The sequence below is a fragment of the Aspergillus uvarum genome (assembly GCF_003184745.1).
Source record: "Aspergillus uvarum CBS 121591 unplaced genomic scaffold BO82scaffold_27, whole genome shotgun sequence".
Taxonomy (NCBI): Eukaryota; Fungi; Ascomycota; class Eurotiomycetes; order Eurotiales; family Aspergillaceae; genus Aspergillus; species Aspergillus uvarum.
Window position 1 is genome coordinate 318991 of NW_020291324.1, and position 20622 is coordinate 339612.

General features: G+C 52.7%; 9 protein-coding genes across 9 annotated transcripts; 6 read left to right on the forward strand and 3 right to left on the reverse strand.

Moving 5' to 3' along the window:
• Nucleotides 1–315: 315 nt before the first annotated feature.
• Nucleotides 316–854, forward strand: BO82DRAFT_283486 (uncharacterized protein; the record flags this gene model as incomplete). The annotated part of the gene is made up of 2 exons (XM_025631420.1): nt 316–408; nt 477–854. Coding segments are annotated over 2 exons (471 nt in total), but the record flags the coding sequence as incomplete, so codon positions are not given.
• Nucleotides 855–908: 54 nt separating this feature from the next.
• On the forward strand, nt 909–1304 carry BO82DRAFT_78763 (uncharacterized protein). The gene has a single exon (XM_025641553.1). It carries the CDS (start codon nt 1030–1032, stop codon nt 1261–1263), a length of 234 nt encoding a protein of 77 aa, XP_025491924.1. The 5' UTR covers nt 909–1029; the 3' UTR covers nt 1264–1304.
• A 409-nt stretch (nt 1305–1713) lies between these two features.
• On the forward strand, nt 1714–3835 carry BO82DRAFT_354459 (COP9 signalosome complex subunit 1). Its single transcript, XM_025635207.1, has 4 exons — nt 1714–2184; nt 2253–2297; nt 2362–2642; nt 2716–3835. The coding sequence occupies exons 1-4, from the start codon at nt 2055–2057 to the stop codon at nt 3772–3774; spliced, it is 1515 nt and encodes a 504-aa protein (XP_025491925.1). The 5' UTR covers nt 1714–2054; the 3' UTR covers nt 3775–3835.
• A 409-nt stretch (nt 3836–4244) lies between these two features.
• Nucleotides 4245–5083, reverse strand: BO82DRAFT_364893 (putative GPI anchored glycoprotein; the record flags this gene model as incomplete). Its single annotated transcript, XM_025636978.1, has 3 exons — nt 4245–4641; nt 4701–4879; nt 4955–5083. The coding sequence occupies 3 exons, from the start codon at nt 5081–5083 to the stop codon at nt 4245–4247; spliced, it is 705 nt and encodes a 234-aa protein (XP_025491926.1).
• A 1089-nt stretch (nt 5084–6172) lies between these two features.
• On the reverse strand, nt 6173–7906 carry BO82DRAFT_374645 (putative MFS transporter; the record flags this gene model as incomplete). Its single annotated transcript, XM_025637432.1, has 3 exons — nt 6173–6469; nt 6533–7564; nt 7652–7906. 3 exons carry the CDS (start codon nt 7904–7906, stop codon nt 6173–6175), a joined length of 1584 nt encoding a protein of 527 aa, XP_025491927.1.
• Nucleotides 7907–8810: 904 nt separating this feature from the next.
• Nucleotides 8811–11256, forward strand: hrdA (E3 ubiquitin-protein ligase HRD1; the record flags this gene model as incomplete). The annotated part of the gene is made up of 3 exons (XM_025637433.1): nt 8811–8834; nt 8909–9013; nt 9130–11256. 3 exons carry the CDS (start codon nt 8811–8813, stop codon nt 11254–11256), a joined length of 2256 nt encoding a protein of 751 aa, XP_025491928.1.
• A 1357-nt stretch (nt 11257–12613) lies between these two features.
• On the forward strand, nt 12614–16979 carry BO82DRAFT_283622 (DUF3431 domain-containing protein; the record flags this gene model as incomplete). The annotated part of the gene is made up of 4 exons (XM_025631427.1): nt 12614–13850; nt 14797–14800; nt 14959–16392; nt 16454–16979. 4 exons carry the CDS (start codon nt 12614–12616, stop codon nt 16977–16979), a joined length of 3201 nt encoding a protein of 1066 aa, XP_025491929.1.
• Nucleotides 16980–17413: 434 nt separating this feature from the next.
• Nucleotides 17414–18799, forward strand: BO82DRAFT_354465 (uncharacterized protein). The gene is made up of 2 exons (XM_025635208.1): nt 17414–17641; nt 17738–18799. Exon 2 carries the CDS (start codon nt 17795–17797, stop codon nt 18659–18661), a length of 867 nt encoding a protein of 288 aa, XP_025491930.1. The 5' UTR covers nt 17414–17641; nt 17738–17794; the 3' UTR covers nt 18662–18799.
• Nucleotides 18800–19277: 478 nt separating this feature from the next.
• BO82DRAFT_364899 (ribonuclease P subunit p30 family protein) lies at nt 19278–20301 on the reverse strand (the record flags this gene model as incomplete). The annotated part of the gene is made up of 2 exons (XM_025636979.1): nt 19278–20128; nt 20226–20301. 2 exons carry the CDS (start codon nt 20299–20301, stop codon nt 19278–19280), a joined length of 927 nt encoding a protein of 308 aa, XP_025491931.1.
• Between the last annotated feature and the right edge of the window lie 321 nt (nt 20302–20622).

A 20622-nucleotide genomic window follows, 5' to 3' on the forward strand; every position in this document is an offset into this window, starting at 1 on the left:
GTCTGGCATTTCCTTCCGAAGATCTTGTTCAAGATTCAGGAGATCACCGCTGGGACCCTGCAGCGACAGGGACTCTATTCCGAAAAGCATCGTTCGTCAGTCACTAACCTGCCATTTGAAGCTGTCATCATGCATCTGTTGCATTCTGTGGTTGCTGTCGCCTCCCTGGCCCTGTTTGCCAATGGACAGAACTCTTCCTACACTATCAATGTCAATGACATTCCAATTGATACGAGAAGTATGTCGTCACCTAGATAACAACGAGGACTATGCGATTGCCCGCAATCCTGACTGATTGTTTTACTTTGATAAGCTCAATGGTGTAAGGCTCAAACTTCATCATGCCCGCTCCTCTGTCTCCAATTGCCTGGAACGACGAGCCAGCCAAAGGAGAATACCTGCGATCCTGTGAGTGATACCCTTCTTCATGATCCTGCAGGCTGAGCACGTCTGACCATCTGAATCATTGCCCTCAGAAAACATTGCAATATGTCTGTGACTGCAGTAATGGCCTAAGCCCGAACTCTTCACAATATTCTCAGACGATCCCGTACTTCATCTGCACAGAAGAGAACAATGAGTGTGTCACCAACTGCAACGGCAATTCCATCTGCCAATCGGATTGTCGCAGCCAGCACCCTTGTGGTGCGCAGGACCCCAAGCGGGTGAATAGCACTTCGACATCAAGCTCAACTCCTGCTGCGACTGCTGCTTCCACCACAACCTCACTGGCACCCTTCACTGGTGTACCCGATGAGGGCGCAGCACCCCGATCATCGACAGACATGACTCAGCTTTACGGTCTGGTGACTGTTGTGGGCGCATTCCTGGCCGGATTCTCAACCTTGATCTAGATTCAACCCGCGCCGCAGGGCTCCCTGATGCAAACCCGCCGCCCCCGCCTGTCGCACTCCCGATACTGTGTGGGAATCATTTTGGCATTTTAGCGTAATATCTAATATTTGTCAGCTTTCGATTCTTGTCGGACATCGGCAACTGCTTTTGCTTTGGTGTTTTTCTCAGTTCACGATGCAGCGATTTCTTCCTTTCTCTTGTGTAATGGTTGTGCTACTGTTTATGAGCTATCCTCTTCCACGACAAAACAATGATGACCATTTATTTTCGCTCCAATCAATTCCAGCGCAGGTCAAAAATCATACTTCAGGAGTTGGACCTTTCATTTTCAAAGACTCGAGATCTTTTAACAAGATAGACTGGTTTAATCCAAGGTTCACTTACGTCGGATGTTTATGCTTAATCTGAACTCATCCCATCAAAACAATTCCCGATCATGAGTACTAATTTGTAATCTCTTGAAGAAAGACGGATCAAAGCTAGAATCCAGTCACTGTGAGATAGGTTCACATGCACCCTGGACACATCTTGCAAGGACTCTGCACTCTGAAGATCGATAGGACCAAGAGCAAAAGGGATAGAGCTGATAATATGCTATTAGACCATGGTGACAGCAGGACACAACATGATTATAATTCTGTGGCTCCATCTTGAGCCCTCCATACATAGCATCTTATAGGGCAGTTTCTTTTTTGAAGGTCATGCCGAGTAACCGGCGAGCTATACCAATGGATTTCGTGAGGAATTGGTCATGGTTGCAAGGCGGTGGCTCGGGCGGTATGCAGCGGTGCTGATAAGTCGGGCCAAATGATGCCGCCATACTGATGGCCCGGTGGGAGAGAGAGAGCGAGGTCAATTCACCTTCAATCACCCTCCACCACCAGCCGGAATATTCATCTACCGTTTCAAAGACTCATCTCCTGTCTTGGACTGTCTGAGATTAGATTTATATGCCTTTATGACATATCAACAACAGCCTGCACCAAAGATCTAGAATTACCTCCGCTCCAGGCTCCGAATCAGCTCGTTCTCCACTTCACCTATCGCCTCGCGACATTCGCTGCTGCCTCTATTGCCCTGTTTTCCTCTCACCGACGCACCTTTGGGCTTGAAACATCATCTCAGAGATACCTCCCGACTCTGGGCTTGCTGCATACTGTCTTAATCGTCGGCAGCAGGGCTGACGCCGTGTCGGAGGGATGGATTACTTACCAACGGACGGGCACATCGAGCACTCGGCCGCGTACATGGGCCAAGCCCCGGGTGGTGGTAATGTTGACTTGGATAGCATCAACGGAGGCCCGCTGAGCTTGAATATCAGGGTCGAAGGTATGAACCACACGTTCTCGGTAAGTATGTGCTCGTTTGAACGCTAACCATGAGCCTCCACGCCCAAGATCCTCCCAAATTCGAATTGGAATCATACATCTCGAACTATACTGGTAGGCAAATGCTGCTTTGCTTTCGCGTCGTCCACATCAGAGCTGACCGGCATCTCGACACCAGGCCGGACCAGGTACAATCGACTATATGTCATCGGTACATGTTCAACCTATCTAGCCGTCGAGGCACTCAAAGCCGCAATTGCCGAAGCCAAAAGTGGCAAAGATGTCACCAGATACGAACGAGCAGCGCGGGCTCTTGCAGAGGTGGCGCCAAATGATCCCGAGGCTACACTTGACACGCACTGGGTGGACCACATGCAAAAAGTCGTCAAGGCTGAAACAGACAGGTTAGAGCATGAACTCAAGGGCTACAAGAATAACTTGATTAAAGAAAGCATACGGGTAAGGATGGCTGTCCCCTCACCCCTGAGGATTTCAAGAGGAGAGGCCATACATGATTAACTGCGTACTATAGATGGGTAATGAAGATTTGGGCCAGCACTATTACCTCATCGGCGATCTTACGTCGGCATCAAAGGCATATTCTCGCATGCGGGATTACTGCACGACCCCGACGCATATCGTTTCGATGCTTTTCAAGATCATCACCGTGGCGATCGAGCGAGGCGACTGGTTGAGCGTGCAGTCCAACGTTCACCGATTACGCAACCTGCAATCAAAACAGGACGAACAGTCCAAGGTGCAGCCGAAGTTGTCCACCGCGTTGGGCCTCTCTCAGCTGCACTCGGGGGCTTATCTGGATGCAGCCAGCAGTTTCCTCAACACGGACCCGGGCCTCGGCGACTCGTACACGGAGGTGATCACCTCCAACGACGTGGCCGTGTACGGCGGGCTCTGCGCGTTGGCGTCGATGGACCGCCACGAGCTCCAGCGCCGCGTCCTCGACAACAACTCCTTCCGCAACTTCCTCGAGCTGGAGCCCCAGATCCGCCGCGCCATCGCCTTCTTCTGTAACTCCAAGTTCCGCTCCTGCCTGGAGATCCTCGAGGCCTACAAGGCGGATTATCTGCTCGACATCCACCTGCAACGTCACGTGCATACCCTCTTCACTCGCATCCGCACCAAGTCTATCCAGCAATACCTCATCCCGTTCAACCGCGTCACCCTGGATTCCATGTCGAAGATGTTCGCCCCCGGAATCCTGGCCGAAACCGATGCCCGCGGCGGCAGCGGCGGCGGCCAGCAACAGAGCGACCCGGACACGGACCTCACCTCGCCTTTCGTGCAGGAGCTGGTCGCGCTGATCCAGGACGGCACGCTGGACGCCCGCATTGATCTGGAAAAGAAGGTGCTGGTCGCCAACCAGGTCGACCTCCGAACCGAGTTGCAGGAAACCGTTCTCGATGATCTGGAGGACTACCTGCGCGAGGCGCACATCCGCTTGTTGCGCACCAACATCATTCGGGCTGGGTTGGAGGTACGGGCCGACGACAAGCCCAGGGAAATGCGTGGTAAGAGGTCCGACGGGTTTGGGTCCGCCACCTTGTCCCGGGACGCGGGGTTGTTCCAATGAAGTCCTAAATTTGCGTATGTAGCTAATAGTCATTACCCAAGCCAAGTGATCAATGCTGCTACATCCTCCGTACTCCTCTCTTTGCACGGGAATAATGTTCTCTCCGTATTGTACTTCGCGGCTCCTCAAAACAAATTTAGTCTCAAAGGCTGCGACGTGGTGTCTTCTGCAGTTTTACCCGCATCCCCTTCTTTTCCCCGTGTAGTGAAAATTTAATGGCAAATAGTGGTAATGACATTATTCTAAAGAGTAAGCGCACAAAGTGACATTGTACATGAACAACAGGTAGCGTCATCCTCTTCGCCTCCCTCCCTTCTTCCCAACTCAGCAAGCTCGGCTCTTTGCACAATCTTTAAATCCTTCCCGAGTGAAAGCAAGTCTCTATATGTACACTGACCAATCCTATGTCATAGGTCATAGGTTGAACCGGAAAGGGGGTCTCGACCGAATGTGTTCAATTGGAGCCTGGCTTAAGCCATGGCCAAGGCCAGCATCATGGCGGCACCTCCGGCAACCCAGCTGCCAGTGGCCAAGGGCAGAGCACCGTTGTCGGTGCTGCTAGGGCTGGCACTAGCAGCAGCGGTGCTGGAGCCGGAGGCATCGGAGGAGCCGGAGGTCGACTTGGCGGACGAAGAGTCGGTGGACTTGCCCGAGGCGGAGCCGGTGCCGGAGGCAGCGGCAGTGGCGGCGGCGCCGGACGAGGAACCAGTAGCGGAGGCAGAAGCAGAACCGGTGATGGTTATGGGGATGGCGGTCAAGGGGGTGGTGTAGATAGCGGAGGAGGAGCTGGGGCCCTCGGAGTCGCTGGCGCTGGTAGTGCAGCTCATGTAGGTGGTACCAGTGCGGGTGCAGCCTTGGGAGTAGGTACTGGAAAACGGTGTTAGGTTAAAGAAAGATTGGTGTATAGAGCAAGAAGGGCCACAGACGTTCCGCGGTAAGACAAGCCCATGCCGTAGGTGGAGCTGCCCACTGTGAGAGTGTAGGTGTCGTCCTCAATGTCGCAGCTGCTGTCGTCATCATCATCATCGGAGGTGGCAGTAGCAGCGCTAGCAGAAGAAGTCGTGGAAGCACAGCCCAGAACAAGAGTGGTGAGACTACCACCAGTCTATTTACAAGTAGTCAGTTATGTTCTGGATAGCCGAGACACGGGCAACGATCTGTAAAGGATCCCATGACATACAGTTCCAATCACTTTTCCAGCAAGACCAACATCATCAGTGTCGGGCAGATAGACGTTGATAATGTCATCGGCAACAACGGCCGTAACGGAGGCCAACAGAGCCAGCGAGGAAGCAATCTGGAAACGCATGGTGGCTGTGAGTTGGAGATTGAAAATTCCGGATGTAGTGTTATAGAGCAGGATAAAGGTGGGAATCAAGATATCTTATATGCAAACCACGGAATACAAAATCTTTTTGGGTGCAGACTTTAGGAGAAAGGAGAACGATGCTATGTGCAGTTGGAATGCTGAGTATGGAAAGGGAATAGTTGGGGGCGAAAAGGCGCGCGAGGGCCGTTTCTTACAGATTTGTCCCAACTGGTTCCCTCTCGCTGGTGCGACAAGGGCTGAGCCTCGTCGAGGGCTGTTGTGTACTGGTTGGGGATGGCATGCGATGCTTGCGACAGAATGAGACCCTCTCATTTGGGGGCGGCAATCCTCGTGGGAGGTTCAGCTCACTGGTCGGACCCTGGCCGATCGCCAGTTTTGGCGTGGAGCCGTGAAAGCCATAAGGCGATTAGAGTTGGTTCGATGTGATCCGATTTTCCGATGGGCGCAATGTTGTCTTGATTTAGCCGCATGGGGACGTCCAGACGAGCAAACAAATGATCGGTTAGGGGAGTGGGAGCACAAAACTAGACCGATGAGCTTCCATGGTTCCTGGTACTGGTAGAATAGCTGACTGAAGATCACTTGGTTATCCACCGTTAGAGAAGCCGGCAAGAGGCAAGAAGTGAATCGCCAGGAACTAAGCTGCCGCTAAGTGTCCACTAACGCCGGGCGCGCATTGGGGGCTGAAACCATCATTTCGCGAGACTCGCGCATAAACCGGACCCCTGCTTGTCAAGTGGGCTGAGGCACTCAGCCTTCTTGTTCGCGGTTCATGTGTAAGCACTAGAGGAGTAAGAATCAATCAATTCTTTTCGAAGTATCCATTGCGGACAAAGAAAGTTCTCCCGAGGAAAATGGGCTTGTGGGTCGAGTCGCTGACAGGTCTGCCCTGGACTTTAGCACTCCCCGCTCAACCAAGATATAGAGAATGAGAGAAAATGAGATCGTCGAAGCCCCATACTTTCACTGCCTAAGCTCCATCTGCCGCCGCCATCACCGCCAGATCTGACTCGAGCCATCAACCCCGACTCGCGAGTCTCCAACCAACCAACTATCTAAGTTGCTAGCCTAGCGGGTCTTCGAGTGCCTAACAACCCCACAGGCTATTCCCGCCAGGAGCAAAAATCCATTGAAGCTTGCTAGGATGTAGAACGGAGCCCCCGACGAGAGGACATCGAATAGTAATCCTCCGACCTTGGTCAGGACCAAAATGCCTGCGCCGCCGTACAGGGAATACACTCCAGCGATTGAACCTCTCAGGTGCGCCAGGGGCTGCTGGTTTTGTTCCGTAGCTGAGGTCAACAAAGCCTGCTCCTCTTGGTCGCCTTCAATCTCATCGGCCGACAACAGGTCGTCGTCGGTCTCCTCGCCATAGAGAGTGGATGGGGAAGAATCATATCCATCACCTACCCGACATTGAGCACTCACACGGAGTATTCCGGTGCTGAGGACAGACAAGCTGCAGACAATGGCCCCAATCTGACTGAGCCCAACCAACCCCATCACAAGGAAGACGCCAGGACTACCGTGGGGCCCTCTGAAGTCTGGACTGGGAAGCAGCGCGAATGTGATATAGCCGACCACCCCTGCCACACATGCCCCTAGCAGGGGCATCGGATATTGCCGCGACCGCTCTGATATATACCCAAAAATCGGCGCCGCCACCAACGCGATGAGCTGAGAAACTCCGGTCAGAATCGAAGCCAGCACATAAGCTTTACGGCATGATTGCTTAACAGCATCCGAGCCCGCTCCATCCCGGTTGTTGCCCTGGCATAGACCAGACTGTAGATAGTAGTGATTGACCGCTAGAGGAATGAATAACGAGATTCCGACAGATGATGCCCGAGCCACGAAACCGCCCACATAGCCGAGGAGAATGTCGCTGTTATGGAACCCTAACATCAGCGCAGCGCCAAGCTGCTGGAAGTACGGCAAGTGTCGCTTGCTATAATCGGTATCTCGGTCATCACTCGCACAAGTGTCCTCCGGCCTTTCATGTCGGCCCCGAGCCCATAAAGAACTCCAGGCTTTGCCCTCCTCCCCAGGAAGGTGCCGCAACCCTACAGAACAGAAGACAGCAACCAACAGAGACACGATCGCAACGACATAGTAGCTATATTTAATGGATTGTGGTGGTGAGACTCCCCCCTGCTGAAGTCGAGATGGCAGAGGTAGAAAGACGAGGAGGGCAACTAGTGCACCGCTTCCAGCGCACATTCCAACATATCCAGCTAGCTTGGAGGACGGCGCTCTCTCAGCCACACGACTCGATACAGTGGGCTGTGACTGTAATGATGGTCCGACCACAGCCGGAAGCACGGCCGTGACCATGGTCGATACCGCTGCGCCTCCAAGACTGAAGAGCAAACGTCCTAAGAGAAGCTGAGGATAAACATTCTTTGCTTGAACAAAAACAACCAGTGCGATGGCGATGATTCCATAACCAGCCACGCAAACCTAAAACAGATACATGTGAGTAATTGTAGTAGTAGTGCTCCTAGTAGAAACAATGAGGTTATAGCAGCACCATAGAAGTACACTCACGTTACGGACTCCAATTCGATCTGAGAGCCCTCCCCAGAGGGGACAAGCAACCAAAGCGAGCAGCTCATCTGCGAAGCCTAAAGTCCCGACAGCATCGCCTTCCCCCCCGTCAAGGCCAAGAAGTTCCGTGACAACAAAGGAAACAGACGAATTGAGGAAAACTAGAAATGCAATTGAAAAGGGGCAAACTCCAAACAAATATGTGCATATTTGCAACCGACTAGCGGTGAAGATAGGTGTTCGTTGAGATGTCATCCTAGCCATGGTTCCAAAGCATGTTTCGAGAGATCAGAGGAGTCGAGTGTGCGTAGTACTACTCAAAAGAGCATCAAGGGCAATCTTCCCCTTTGTCTTGAAGACGCACGCATACACACGTACACAGTTGTCCTCTCTGTGAATTGGTCCTCGTTCGGTCCTCGAATTCGAGCCCGGTTCTCTGCCGTCAGATTTGTTACCGTTGTCTGTAAAGTCTGTGAAACATTGAACATAGACTGACTTAATAGACCGGTCTGGTGGTGGTGCTACTCCGGAATGTCTCGCAAGCAGTCACATGACCGCGCGTCGGCCCGGTGGAGCGCTGGTCAGTGTTTCCAAAGATAAAGAACAAGTGAGGTGGAGCTCGGGTTGCCTCTCACAATGACTCGGGAGTCTCTTCAAAAGTTCCTACTGAGTAATAGTACTGTACGTACTCAGTGTCACATGTGCCCCACAATTGAACATGCAAATAGAAATCAAGTCCACGATTGACACCCAAAAGGCAAGCTGCCATGGAATTATGGCTGAAATCATGCGATAATACAGGACCGACTTGACTAAGTCATGATGATGGCTAATGACGAAATAAGATCATGGCCGTCAACTGTACTATAGTGTTAGTCAGCCGCCGCTGAGGTAAGTTGTCAATTCACTAGATTGGCACAAGGCGGTGACGGCAGATGGTCAACTGGCATCACCGACCGCGGGCGGAATGATTGCCGATTGCTCCAGCTGTCCAGAACTAAGTACTGCCTCCCCCATCCTCTCCCCTCCCACGGCCTTCCCCTCCTTCATCCTCACATAGTTCAATCAATGTCCTTCTAATCTTCGCACTCTCGGTCTTTCGCTTTGTGTCCTTGCCAATGACTGGGAGTTTGTCGTTCACACCCGTCAATTCCTGGCCATGAGGTTCGCCGTCTACGCCGGGGTAAGTTAGCTCTGTTCCCATAATGCTGGCCGTTTGTGCTCAGGCTGATCCGTTTGAATCGCAACCACAAATAGGCTTCGACTGCCCTGGCCACTGGTGTTTTTCTGAAAGCGCTACATCAAAGGGCCAACTTTTATGCCGCGTGTGTATATCTTTCGCAGAGTAGCGCAAATCTTATGGTAAAACCTCTGCCCTCTACTCCCACGCTGCATGGTTGGTCACGTTGCGTCCCTAAGCGCACAGGAGAACCTATCATTGGAATTCTGCGCAGAATGGGCTAATCGACATTTCTCAGATCTTGATGAACGTATGCCTTCTAGCCGTTGGGTTCTTCCTCTTTTGGCTCCAACGTCTCCTCTATGGACCGCTCCGACCCATCGAGACCGAACAGCTATATGAGAAAGCATGGTTCGCTGTCACCGAAACGTGTCTGGCGATGACGATCTTTCGTGGAGAGCTAGGAGGGTGGTTTCTGGTCATGTTCGTTTCTCTGCTCGTGGGCAAGGTCTGGGGCTGGATCGGAGAGGGCCGCGTAGAATACCTCGAACAGCAGCCGCCTGCGAATCCACGCCTGTTCCACTTGCGGCTCGCTGTGTCCTTGCTTATATCAGTCCTGTTCAACGTGTTCATGCTGAGATACTGCGTTCAGACGGTTCTTGAACAAGCACGACCCGACATGATGGTCATGTTCGGCTTTGAATTCGCTGTCCTGACCATTCTGTCAAGCTCAACCGCCGCCCGATATTCCATATCTTTGGTTGAACTCTACATCACCCACCGGCAGTTGAAGGCCAGGTTGGAAGAACGCCGTCAAGAGATTCGAGCTGCGCGGGATGAGGCCCTGCGACAACAGACCGAGTCCGCAGAGCCAACCACTTTGCCTGGTTTACCGGATGAAAACGACGTCAACGAGATGGAATTGGATGTGCCGGGGTGGGAAGAGAAAGGCCGGTGGATTTTCTACCTTGACCTTCTAACAGACTTCCTCAAACTTACGGTGTACCTGACATTCTTCGCCATTCTATTCACCTTCTATGGTCTGCCCATTCATATTTTACGCGACGTTGTTGTTACGATCCGGTCGTTCGGACGCCGCATCATGGACTTTGTCCGGTATCGTAATGCGACACGTGACATGAACGAGCGCTATCCTGATGCTACCGCTGAGGAGGTCGCTCGGGAGGAAGTGTGCATCATTTGCCGCGAGGAGATGACCCAGTGGCACCGGGCTGGGGAGAGAGGGGAAGGTGCACAACAGCAAGGTCGGGTATCTGACCGCCTTCGTCCAAAGAAACTCCCCTGTGGCCACATTTTACATTTTGCTTGTCTTCGAAGCTGGCTGGAAAGGCAGCAGAATTGCCCGACTTGTCGACGCCCAGTCGTTGCTCAACCCCAACCACGAGGACACGGCGACGCTGGCAACCGCAACCCAGGGGGCGATGCTGGTGGGCAGCAAAACCAGCCTTTTGGTAATCAAGCATTCGGTCGAAACGCGCCAGTGGAGGGATTACCGCGAGCCCGAATTTATCAATTCGGACCTTTCCGAATCGGCTTTGGTGCAGGAAGAGGCGATCTTTTTCGCAATCTTCAGCAGCAAATTCACCAGGGAAATGTACCATTGCAGCAGCCAAACGATGCTATTGCGCCTAATGCTCGACAGATAGGGTTCGGACTCGGGTTTGGGCAACCGCCGGCGACTCCAACAGTTCCAAACCCAGCTTCGAGTGTGGCTCATCTACAAAATCAGTTGCAGCAAGTGGAACAGCAGATCCTGCAAGAAATCAGCAGCCTACGTGTCACAACTCAGCAACTTCAACTTGTGAGAATGCTGCAAACGGAGCTGCAGCGGCTCCGCAGCCTTTCCGCTGAATCCATTGAATCTCAACAGGGTCTCTCAAGTTCCCTATTGTCGGATTCTGTGGCATCCACAGCCGAGCATCATGGATTCGTGTCAGACCCTGAAACACCTGCCATAAGGGCTGGGGACTCTCGACTACCAGACGGGTTAATTCTTCCTGACGGCTGGTCTCTGATACCTCTGCACTCACCTGGCCAAGGATCTACACCAGTGGATAACTCCTCCATTCCTACTACTGCTTCAGAGACAATCATACCCCCGGCACCTCTCATGACCGAGAACGAATCCCACAATCCAAGTTCGGTCCAAGAGACCGCGGCTGTTCCGGGCCCCTCCGTACCGCAGGATCTGCCAAACTGGCATTCTGCCGCGACTCCTGCATCAGCCCATACTGGTATCGAGTCACTGTCCCAGCAATGGACCGACCTGGCCTCCGAGACACAGGCTGGCGATACAGAACGTTCCGAGCGTGAGCAGGGGTCGGGATCGTCGTCGGGATCGCCCTCAAGAGGAAAGGCGCGGGTCGCGACAGTAGAGGATGTACTCGATGGCGATGACGAGTGATAGATAGATACTCACTCCCCTCTCCCATTTCATAACCTCTGCCATATGTCACCCAGTACACTTCCATTCTACCAAATCTACTCTGTTCTTGGCTTATGTATCATCACAATGGTGTTGTCAACATCCCCCCATTCTTCTCCATAGGATGTCCTTGTTTTCTGGCGTTTTCGAAGCGAGTCATATTCATACCCAGCTACCTCTCAATTACGAATTTTTGCCAAGTGCCTCCTGTCGGAGTCGACTTATGTTTTACTGCTCGTACCCTGGCACGTGAGTCTTCTTTTTGTATGTACAGATCCGGGATGAAGCATTTGTGCAGTTAACCTTGCTTTGCTAGTAATCAGGTACCATTCATTGTCTGCGCGTGTTCGACCTCCTACAATCTGCCCTTTTTATACTCGTACGTCGCAGACCTCGGACGACGATCGACGATGTTGAAATAAAGGTGGAGACACCGAGGTGCAGCTGCAGCCTGTGGTTCGGACGGCAATTGGTCGGAGGGGAAATCGCTGCCTCGCATCTAGACTTCCGCCGAAGGTATTGTGTACAGTACAGTACTGTAGTAACTAATAAATTGAGGTGCTTCCATGGTCAAAGCGGATGAGTTTTACCAAGGGAGTGAGAAAGACATACATACTCACGTAGTAAATGCGACGCGACTGACATGTGCCGATCTGGGGAGGAAAGAGGGTTCAATCGTCTAGCGGGTACAGTCTCGTCGTCAGCCCCGATTGCTGACGCCAGCTCCGCCTCCGCCCGCCCGCTCTTCTGCGCCATCATTTGCGTATGCCTCGTTCTTCCAGCCCGGTTTCATGTTCCATTCTGCCTCCAACCCACCAATCCTCGTTCGTGTATGCAGTGACCACTCCACGATCGCCTGGATGTCTTAGGGCCGTCTTACATTACTTTATTCTTAGACTACCATAATAATCTTGTTTCACCCTCCCTGGCTCATGGGCCATTTTCGTTGAAGTACGGAGAACTCCAGTTCAGAGACAACTTCCCCCCGTACAGTACAGACCGACCTGCCAGCTTCTCGCCGCTACCTGCGATCGCGGGGGTTATTTTCCCACCAATTCCGAGTTCTTGACCGCAATTTACTCTTCTTACTGTCTTCAAGGCTCTGATCCATGGCTATTATCTTTATCGTGTAGCCTTCCGGCCCTTCTTGTGAGTAAAGAGTGCGGGCCCCGGTGCCTGTCTGCATGGTCTGGAACCAACTCAGGCACCAAAAGCTTAAAACATATCCGTCCACCACGCCTTCTGTCTCTTCCGATAATACTTACTGACAAGCCTCCCAATATCGCATTGCCTTAGTATTTTCTTCCATTTACTACTCGCTTCCATTCCGTGATCGATGATCTCCTCACGCCGCCTGGTGCCCCTTCTCGGCTTCGCCTTCATCCTCTCGGCCCTGTTCGCCTTCTACACTCTCTCTGCACAATGGGAGCCAATCCCGCAACCCGTGGGCTTGAACAGGCCGTTCGCAACACCCTCGCCCACACCATCCTTGCGTTATAATCTCACCCGGGTGTTTGAAGATACTCCCACACGGACGCCATACGCCGCCAAACCACGCTTTGCTCCTGGTGTCCCTAAAGCGCCTGGCGCGACGTACAGCAAGATACTAGTTGTGCCTCAGGCAGAGGGGGAGGACACCACCTGGATCGAATTTGAATTGCCAGACTGGCAGTCGGCCGTTTACGCCGTAAATGATCCGTCGGCACCTTACCATCCACCCAAAAACAAAGGGCATGAGGTGATGGTCTACCTAAGCTACATCATCGAGCACTACGACAAACTCCCAGACATCATTGCGTTCATGCATTCGCATCAATTCGCATGGCACAACGATGACCTTTTCAACGGCGATGCGTCCGAGTTGCTGCGGCGTCTGAATCCGGCCTGGGTTATCAGGCAGGGTTATGTGAATCTGCGCTGCACTTGGAGCCCCGGTTGTCCGGATTGGTTGCATCCTGGCACCTTAGTTGAAGATCAAACCAAACAGGAGGAGGTCATGCTTGCTCGAGCCTGGGGCGAGATCTTCCCCGATGACCCGATCCCTGAAGTCTTATCTCAGCCCTGCTGTGCTCAATTCGCCGTCTCGCGCGAGCGCATCCTAGCCATACCCCGAGCTCGATTCGTGTATTTCCGCGACTGGATGCTCCGGACCGAACTCAGTGACTACATTTCCGGTCGTATCTGGGAATATCTGTGGCAGGTCGTTTTCACCGGCGAGAATGTTGTTTGTGTCAAGGAACATATCTGCTACTGCGATGGGTTTGGGATCTGCTTCGGTGGTGAAGACGAGTATAATGATTTTCGCGACCATAACACGGCTAAATCCGAATTAGAGGAGGCACTTCAGGGGTGGTCTGTAAGGGCAGACTTGATTGAGCTCACTCGGATGCATGGACACCTGGGCGAAGAAAGCCAATTAGACTTTCCCGAGCCTGGAAAGGACATCACTCTGGAAGAACAACTTGAGCTCGAAGAAGCACTGATCCTCGAGCTGTTCGTCAATGCCACCGACCGAGGCCAGGATCCTAGAGCCCGAGCTGCGGAGGTCGGGAGAATGTGGAAAGAAGGAGATGGTTTCTAATTTGACGGAGACTCGGCACGTTGATGCTCGGTCATCACCTGCATCCTCCTTGGGGTGCGGTTCATTATGTGCTGACATGGGTACAATAATTTGCTCTTCAATTGTTTTGGCTCTTTTTTTTTTTTGGCTGATATGGTTTTGGGATACTGGCGAATCATGTTTAGATATTTATGGCAAGCGTGCGGTTCCAATACTTGTATCATGTGCGTCAATTGATCTGTGCACTTGGGCTGGCCCAGATTGCCAGATCCGCAAAAGAAGATTTTCAGCAAATAGAATGAACTTCTCCTAGACTGAGCGAGCATGCGACGGCAAATGGACGGATGAGTTTCGTACATATGATTACTACAAAGTAGTGATCATGTGATATCTAATGCTCCACCTTCCACGCTAACTCGGTGCGGCAGTCGCGACGGCGTCCGTCCGTCGTTCCCTGCAGAGTTTGCACTGTCTGTACTTCCTTCAAACCAGCCAAACAGCGTCATCCTTCCGGATAGCTTCATCGATCATCGCGAGTTGCGCACGCTTGAAGTCCAGTGGGAGCTGAGCTTCCCATTCAGTCGACGGACCTGTGGGTATCAGCGCGCTATTAGGCTGCCGTCCCCTTCCTCAGGGCTAGGCTTGCCCGCAAGGGTCCCTCCAAATTCAGATCCGCCTAACATAATACCCAGCACACTGCGCGTGTCCACGCTCCGGTTGTATTGATACTAGATCCTTATGGTTTTGCTCCCATAATCTTCCCATTCAACTATACTGCGGTCCGCTTCTTTTTTCCGGCAAATTGCGACAAGAACGACTAGGCTGTGTATGCATTATCGTCTTCTCCAATCCGTCAATTCACCGGCGCACGCCTGTCGCTTTTGCCCACGGAACTCTGCAACAGTTCGCATGGTAAGACTTGGCCAAGGAACTCAAACAGTACAATCTTGTCGGACAAGCTCTGTGAGCCCATAGCGGCAAATATAATCACGCTCGCTATATGCCATCATGACTTCGGCATCCACCCCAAGCCACCATCAGCCGTCAACGTCGGCGGCCGAATTTCCAGCTACATCAACCACGACTTCGAATGTTGACCCCAACGCGCACCTTGGAACGAGTGGGTATGCGCCTAGCGAAAATCAACTAGCTGGGCTGGTGGAGGCTGCCACAGCGGCTGCAGGACAAGACGTCTCGGAATGGGCTGCGGCCGCTGCAGTCGCCGCTGCGGCTGGGGCGGCTGGGAATACACATCACCTAGAGGGCTATGGACCGGACATACATATGGATGATGACAGCTTTGCAGACACAAGCTTTACCGCTGGGATCAACGGCGGGCGGGGTCTGCGAGGACCCGGATCAGCCCCGGTGAATGAACACGCTCAAACCTCTGGGTTGACCCGAGTTGGCACGAAGAAGAGGAAGAGAAACGAAGATGCTCTCGATCCCGCATTGACAGGAGGGGGCCATGTCGGTCTAGCAGGGGACCAGCAATCACACCACCATAGTCACCACCCACATCAGCAGCAGCAGCATCCGCAGCAGCATCCACATCATTACGGCGGTGATGGGCTAGATCTTCGAGGCGCCCCGCCACAATCACTATCTGAAGCTCGGGCGGTGGGCTTGCACTCGGCAGCTGCCCTCTTTCGCCAGCCCTCCAGTAACAAGAAATACACTCGTCCACCCATGTCCAAATTGTTCTCCTCCCTCGAGCTTTCTCCAGAAAACTTCTTGCATCTTCAAGCAGCAGCTAAAGCATACATGCTTGATGATCGTCATCCTGAGCGCCGTGACTGTGTAGGTCAACGCGGTAAGGGGGATACAGAGATGGTCAAGCTGCGGCTATGGAATTGCGTACGTCATTTCCTCGAGGGTGAGGGTCATGGCGAGCGGTTCTTTGGAGAAGATGTGGTCAATGAAGGCATGGGGCCCAGGGCATACATCTGGCCCCGGGATCAACAGAAGATCATCTCACTGGTGATACCTTTGTTACGGCGAATGGTAACGAACGAGCGACAGCGTCAGTATGCTGTCGAGACGAGGAAAGGCGGCGGAGCAGAGGAGCGACGGCGACGGAAGACTGAGGACAGCCTGCAAAATCTCAATGCGCACACGCCAACTGAGGACCATCTACAACTGCATACCCAGCATCATCATCATCAGATTCACGATGATTATACTGCAATGCAGACCCCGATGTCAGCGTCACAGCCACCCATGGGTTCCACCTCGCAGGCCGTGGATCTGGGATTAACAGAGCTTCTGTTGGACGGATACACCACCGACTGGAACGCATTCGCTAAGTCCTATGACTCGTACAATCAGAACTGCGAACTTGACAATCTCTGGTACCTATCAGGCCTACAGCAGCCGGACTGGCGGGGCTTGGTGGCTGCAGTCGATAGCCATTACCAGGTCATTCACAATGGTGGCTATGAGTGTCCTCCACAGTGTGAAGATGACAATATACAACGTATATTAGAGGCTAATGCTACTTCTGACTTGCGGTGGCGGATTGGCGGTAACATTCCACAGCCCGCGAGGAACGAATTGTAAGTCGCCCGACACTTCCCACTTCTTCCATTATCGTACCATGCTAATAGACTTCCACAGTGCAAGTAGCATCACTCGCGACGTCTCGCGCATCATCCGCGACAATCTTGCTGTGAAGCACGAACCGCATGCTGCATCCCACGATCAGGCGTCTGTGTCACAACCTCAGCACTTCCCGCCTGCCAATTTACCACCGATGCCTGGAGCTGCCTCTGCCGCCAGCAATGTCAGGCCTCCTTCGTCGCCCATGTCTGTCTCTCTTCGTATCAATCTTATTCAGGACGGCAAACGCACACATTCCCGACTTGATGTGCCTGGCAGCCAGTGCCCTGACCTCGAGACGCTCAAGCAAGTGATCTCCCGCCGGTTTTCGGGTCAGCTGCCGGGATTTTCATCTGAGTCAGGCTTGGACTCCGCTAGCGGCTGGGTCGCAGGGGTCAACTGGAGATTCAAGGTATGGCTACCGGATGGATTAACAACGGTCCAAAATGACGGCGACTGGACCATTGCACTCCTGTCCGCGGGAAATGTGGATTGGATGGACGGCTATTTGAGAGTCTTGGTTGAATTTGAGGAAGCATCTTGATAGCAGGTATGGTTGCCTGTCTAACGACCTATTATGACTTGACGCGCACATCAATTTTCCGCAAGGAACATTTTCTGCTGGTGAAGCTGGGCGGGCTTCCTTTCCATGATCTCGCGTTCATACCCTCTTATGCTGCTATTACGGACATGAGACACGATGATTTTCTCTATAGATACCAGTGGGTAGATAGTGTATACTCGCAGTGCTCTTGATAATCATAATACTGATGACATTTAAGTCTAGCAGCTCTTCTACCTGTAGATGATTAGGCTTCTCAGGTGTTTCTGAATCAGTATGGAACACATAGATTAAGCTTTGAAATGTGTAATTAGTGTGAACTCGAGGTTCCTCTTGCTTACTCACCCATTAATAGCGACTAATCTACCTATTGTGTATTGAATCAACCACCCAAATATATAAACAACATCAGGTACTAATCAACCAGCAAGTGCTGCTAGCTCCGACTGTCAATTCACAAACCAGAGCCACTACGACAGCACATCAATCAGTCTTACTGAACGCCACGACCACCACCACAATGGCTCCCGGTGAAACAGATCTCAAAATTCTTCTTTCCAAACTCGAGCCCATCCTCCATCCTGACACATTCGTCCTCCTCACTCTTCCTAACACACCAGTGTGAGTCACGAGTGGTCTGAGACGTAAGTCCATTGTTCCGCATTTAGTTTATTCCTGTAGTGCATGTTCTTTCTCTGAGTCGTGAATAATCGATCAGACGGCTTATTTGACTCTCCCAGCTGGACTCTGCAACGGCACAGCACGATCTTTGCATGGCTTGGGACCGCAGCGCCAATATGACACTCGCCACCTCACCACCGCCCAGCCTTGTAGTTCGAATCGAGCAGACGGAGGAGACACACGTCGTTCGCCAAGCTCAGGCGCTCCAAACACTGTACCCATCCTGCGAGGTTCTCATTCAGCACCAGCGTGTAGCCGGAGGCGTCGCCATCCGCACTGTCCCCAAATTCGAGGGCAAGCTAAGCCGCATCGTTGGGCTAGGGCTCCACGGCCCCTTCACATCGCAGGACCTCTGCAATTTCGAGTCAATCTACGCCGCGATCGGTCTGCGTCCGGAAATCCATCTGTGCGAGTACGCAGACCCGTCCGCAGGGCAGGTTCTCACTCGTGCCGGGTATATCTCCAAGGGGAGGCTGAGCGTGTATTGCATGGACCTGGAGGACTCAGATGGACCGTTCATCGCGCAGAAGGGTCACCAGGGGAAGGATATCACGGTTAGGGAGGTGGCTTCGGATCTCGATCGCGAGCACTTCGTTGCCGCTTCCATTGCGGGATTCGCCGATGGGGGACGCTCGGAGGAGCTGTTGGGCGCCTTGGCGAGGATTGCGGCCCAGAGAGCTGATACGAGACTCTACGTCGCGACGACGGACGCCGGGGAAGTGGTCGGCACCGCGGCATTGGCGGTCCTGGGTACGCATACTACCGGGGAGAGCTTCGGGCATTTGTACTTGGATAGTACGGTGCCGATGTCTCGCGGGATGGGCGCACATGTGGCGCTCATCCAGGCGCGTTTGAGGGCTGCCAAAGGCATGGGGTTGAAGCTGATGACGCTGAGTACAAGGGAAGGCAGTGGAAGTGCCAGAAATGCAGAAAGGGCCGGGTTTACGGTGGCATATCGAAAGGAGGTATATGTCAAGGGTTGAGCTGGGGTCACAACTTTGGGAATTTGTGCATAGATGGTACTCTCTCAGATGATGGGCAGGCACGCGGCCCATTAGGCTTGGATTAGTCTTATATGTTCATCTTAAGTTCTTTGCGTGAGTCTAGATTCATATGATATAGATCTGAGAGTGCGCTTCTTGCACTCGGTATCAAAGTCCACGCTGCCATTCAATGGCCATCATTGGTCTCATCGCCTACAGAATATCGATGATTGTAGTCATGACTAATGAAGTTGATCACTGTCCCTGTGAACGGATCGACTCACTGCACCGTCACCAAGAGTATTTATACTTGGCAGAGGGGAATGGAGGCGGCAGGCCTCGGTCACCCGCACACCGCTCATCTCAGCGTAGGTTTTGCGGCCACCAAGACAAGTCCTTAGAGACTCGAAGGAGATCGCTGCACTTGGCTAGTGTGCGGTCTGGTCTTGGAAATTCCCTGTGACAAAGTACTACCCGTAACGCGCTGATATTTCGGAGCGAAGGCCGTGCGGCTCGGCTCTAGGTTTCGGCACGGCAGGGCTCTCGACAAACGCCTGTCAATCCCCTCGCGACAGGCATTTCGGAACAAGAAGAGAAAAATTGGGAGATTCTCCGCTCAAGTAGCCGGTGTACCGTTAGCACTGCTATCGCCACCGAAAGCCCCTAGGCGAGCTTTCTTAGCCCTACGCTTCATCTCGCGTTTTGAAAGTGGCTTTTCATTCTCCTCGGTTGCTGCCTCAGAGCCAAGCGATGCTTTCCTTTTCAATCCATCTGCTCTGACCTCCGTAGATTTCTTCTGCTTAGACGACGGTCCTGTGGCTGTTGCAGCTGAATTACTTCCTCCATCAACAATGTCGACGATCCCACGCCAGCTTGTTCGTTTCAATTTGGCCAAGGCGGTCACTTTCCTAGCCTCTTCGCAGACTGCTTCTTTTCCGCGTTCCTGCGACAAGCCCCAGACGCAGGCAAGATTGATCACATCCCACGGAGCCCGCACGCCCAGAGCCTTCCGCGCTTCACTTGAAACGATGATTCCTCGGCCACGTGTTGCTCGTATCAAGCCCATGGCATTGCCAATTAGATTACGCCGAGCTTCAAGACCACTCCCCGTAACGCCGGGGCCGTAACAGATCTCGAAACGAATCCCACGTGAGATAGCCGCAGAAACCATTTTGAATTTAAAGTGGAACGGCAGGCGAGCGGAGAAATCCAAGGAGATAATATCACATTCCAGATTGGTGCACGCGTTAAGTAGAGCCTTCTCATTTGTTGGGCGGAGAGCGACTAAGTCAAAGGCTTGCGTCAGGCTAGCAAGTCGTTGGTTTTGCGCAGGGTCGGAGAGGGTCAGATTCAGGCGACTAAGAAGCACCAGGTTCCGGGGAGCATCTTTTGGAGCAGCTGGGGCAGTCAGGCTTGGAGGCAATCTCCCATTGATCGTCTCTGACAGTGCAACCGTGGTGTAGCCAACTGAAAGTCAGGTCAGCACTTCATGTGGCTCTTAGAAAATGTGCAATATGCTGCGCCGGTCTCGTGCCTTTTCGGGGGGGGGAGGAACATGACGCACGTTCTGCAAGGAAGTTCAAAGTATGAACAACTTCGGGATCACCCGGGCTATAGGGCACATTCAGATCATAGAACATGATTGCGACAGAGTAGCTCCCTACGTTTGAGCCAAAATCTCACTTTTGCCCCGAACGAAACGACTTCTGATTGAAGTTTAATACAGTGCTTTTGCGAGCTGTCCTAGCATAGGCATCTGAAAATCATACCGCATCAATATTCTGCCGAGCCCGGCAGCTGCCCGGGTCACCCATAGGACAAGGCAAGTCTCGTGACCCCGAAGGCGGAGCGAAACGCTCTCGGCCTTTCTGATCAACCACCCATAATATTACTACTAGTATACTACCCTGTGCTTTGGCTGCTCTGGACGATAGCACGGCTGCGCAATTTAGACAGGTTGT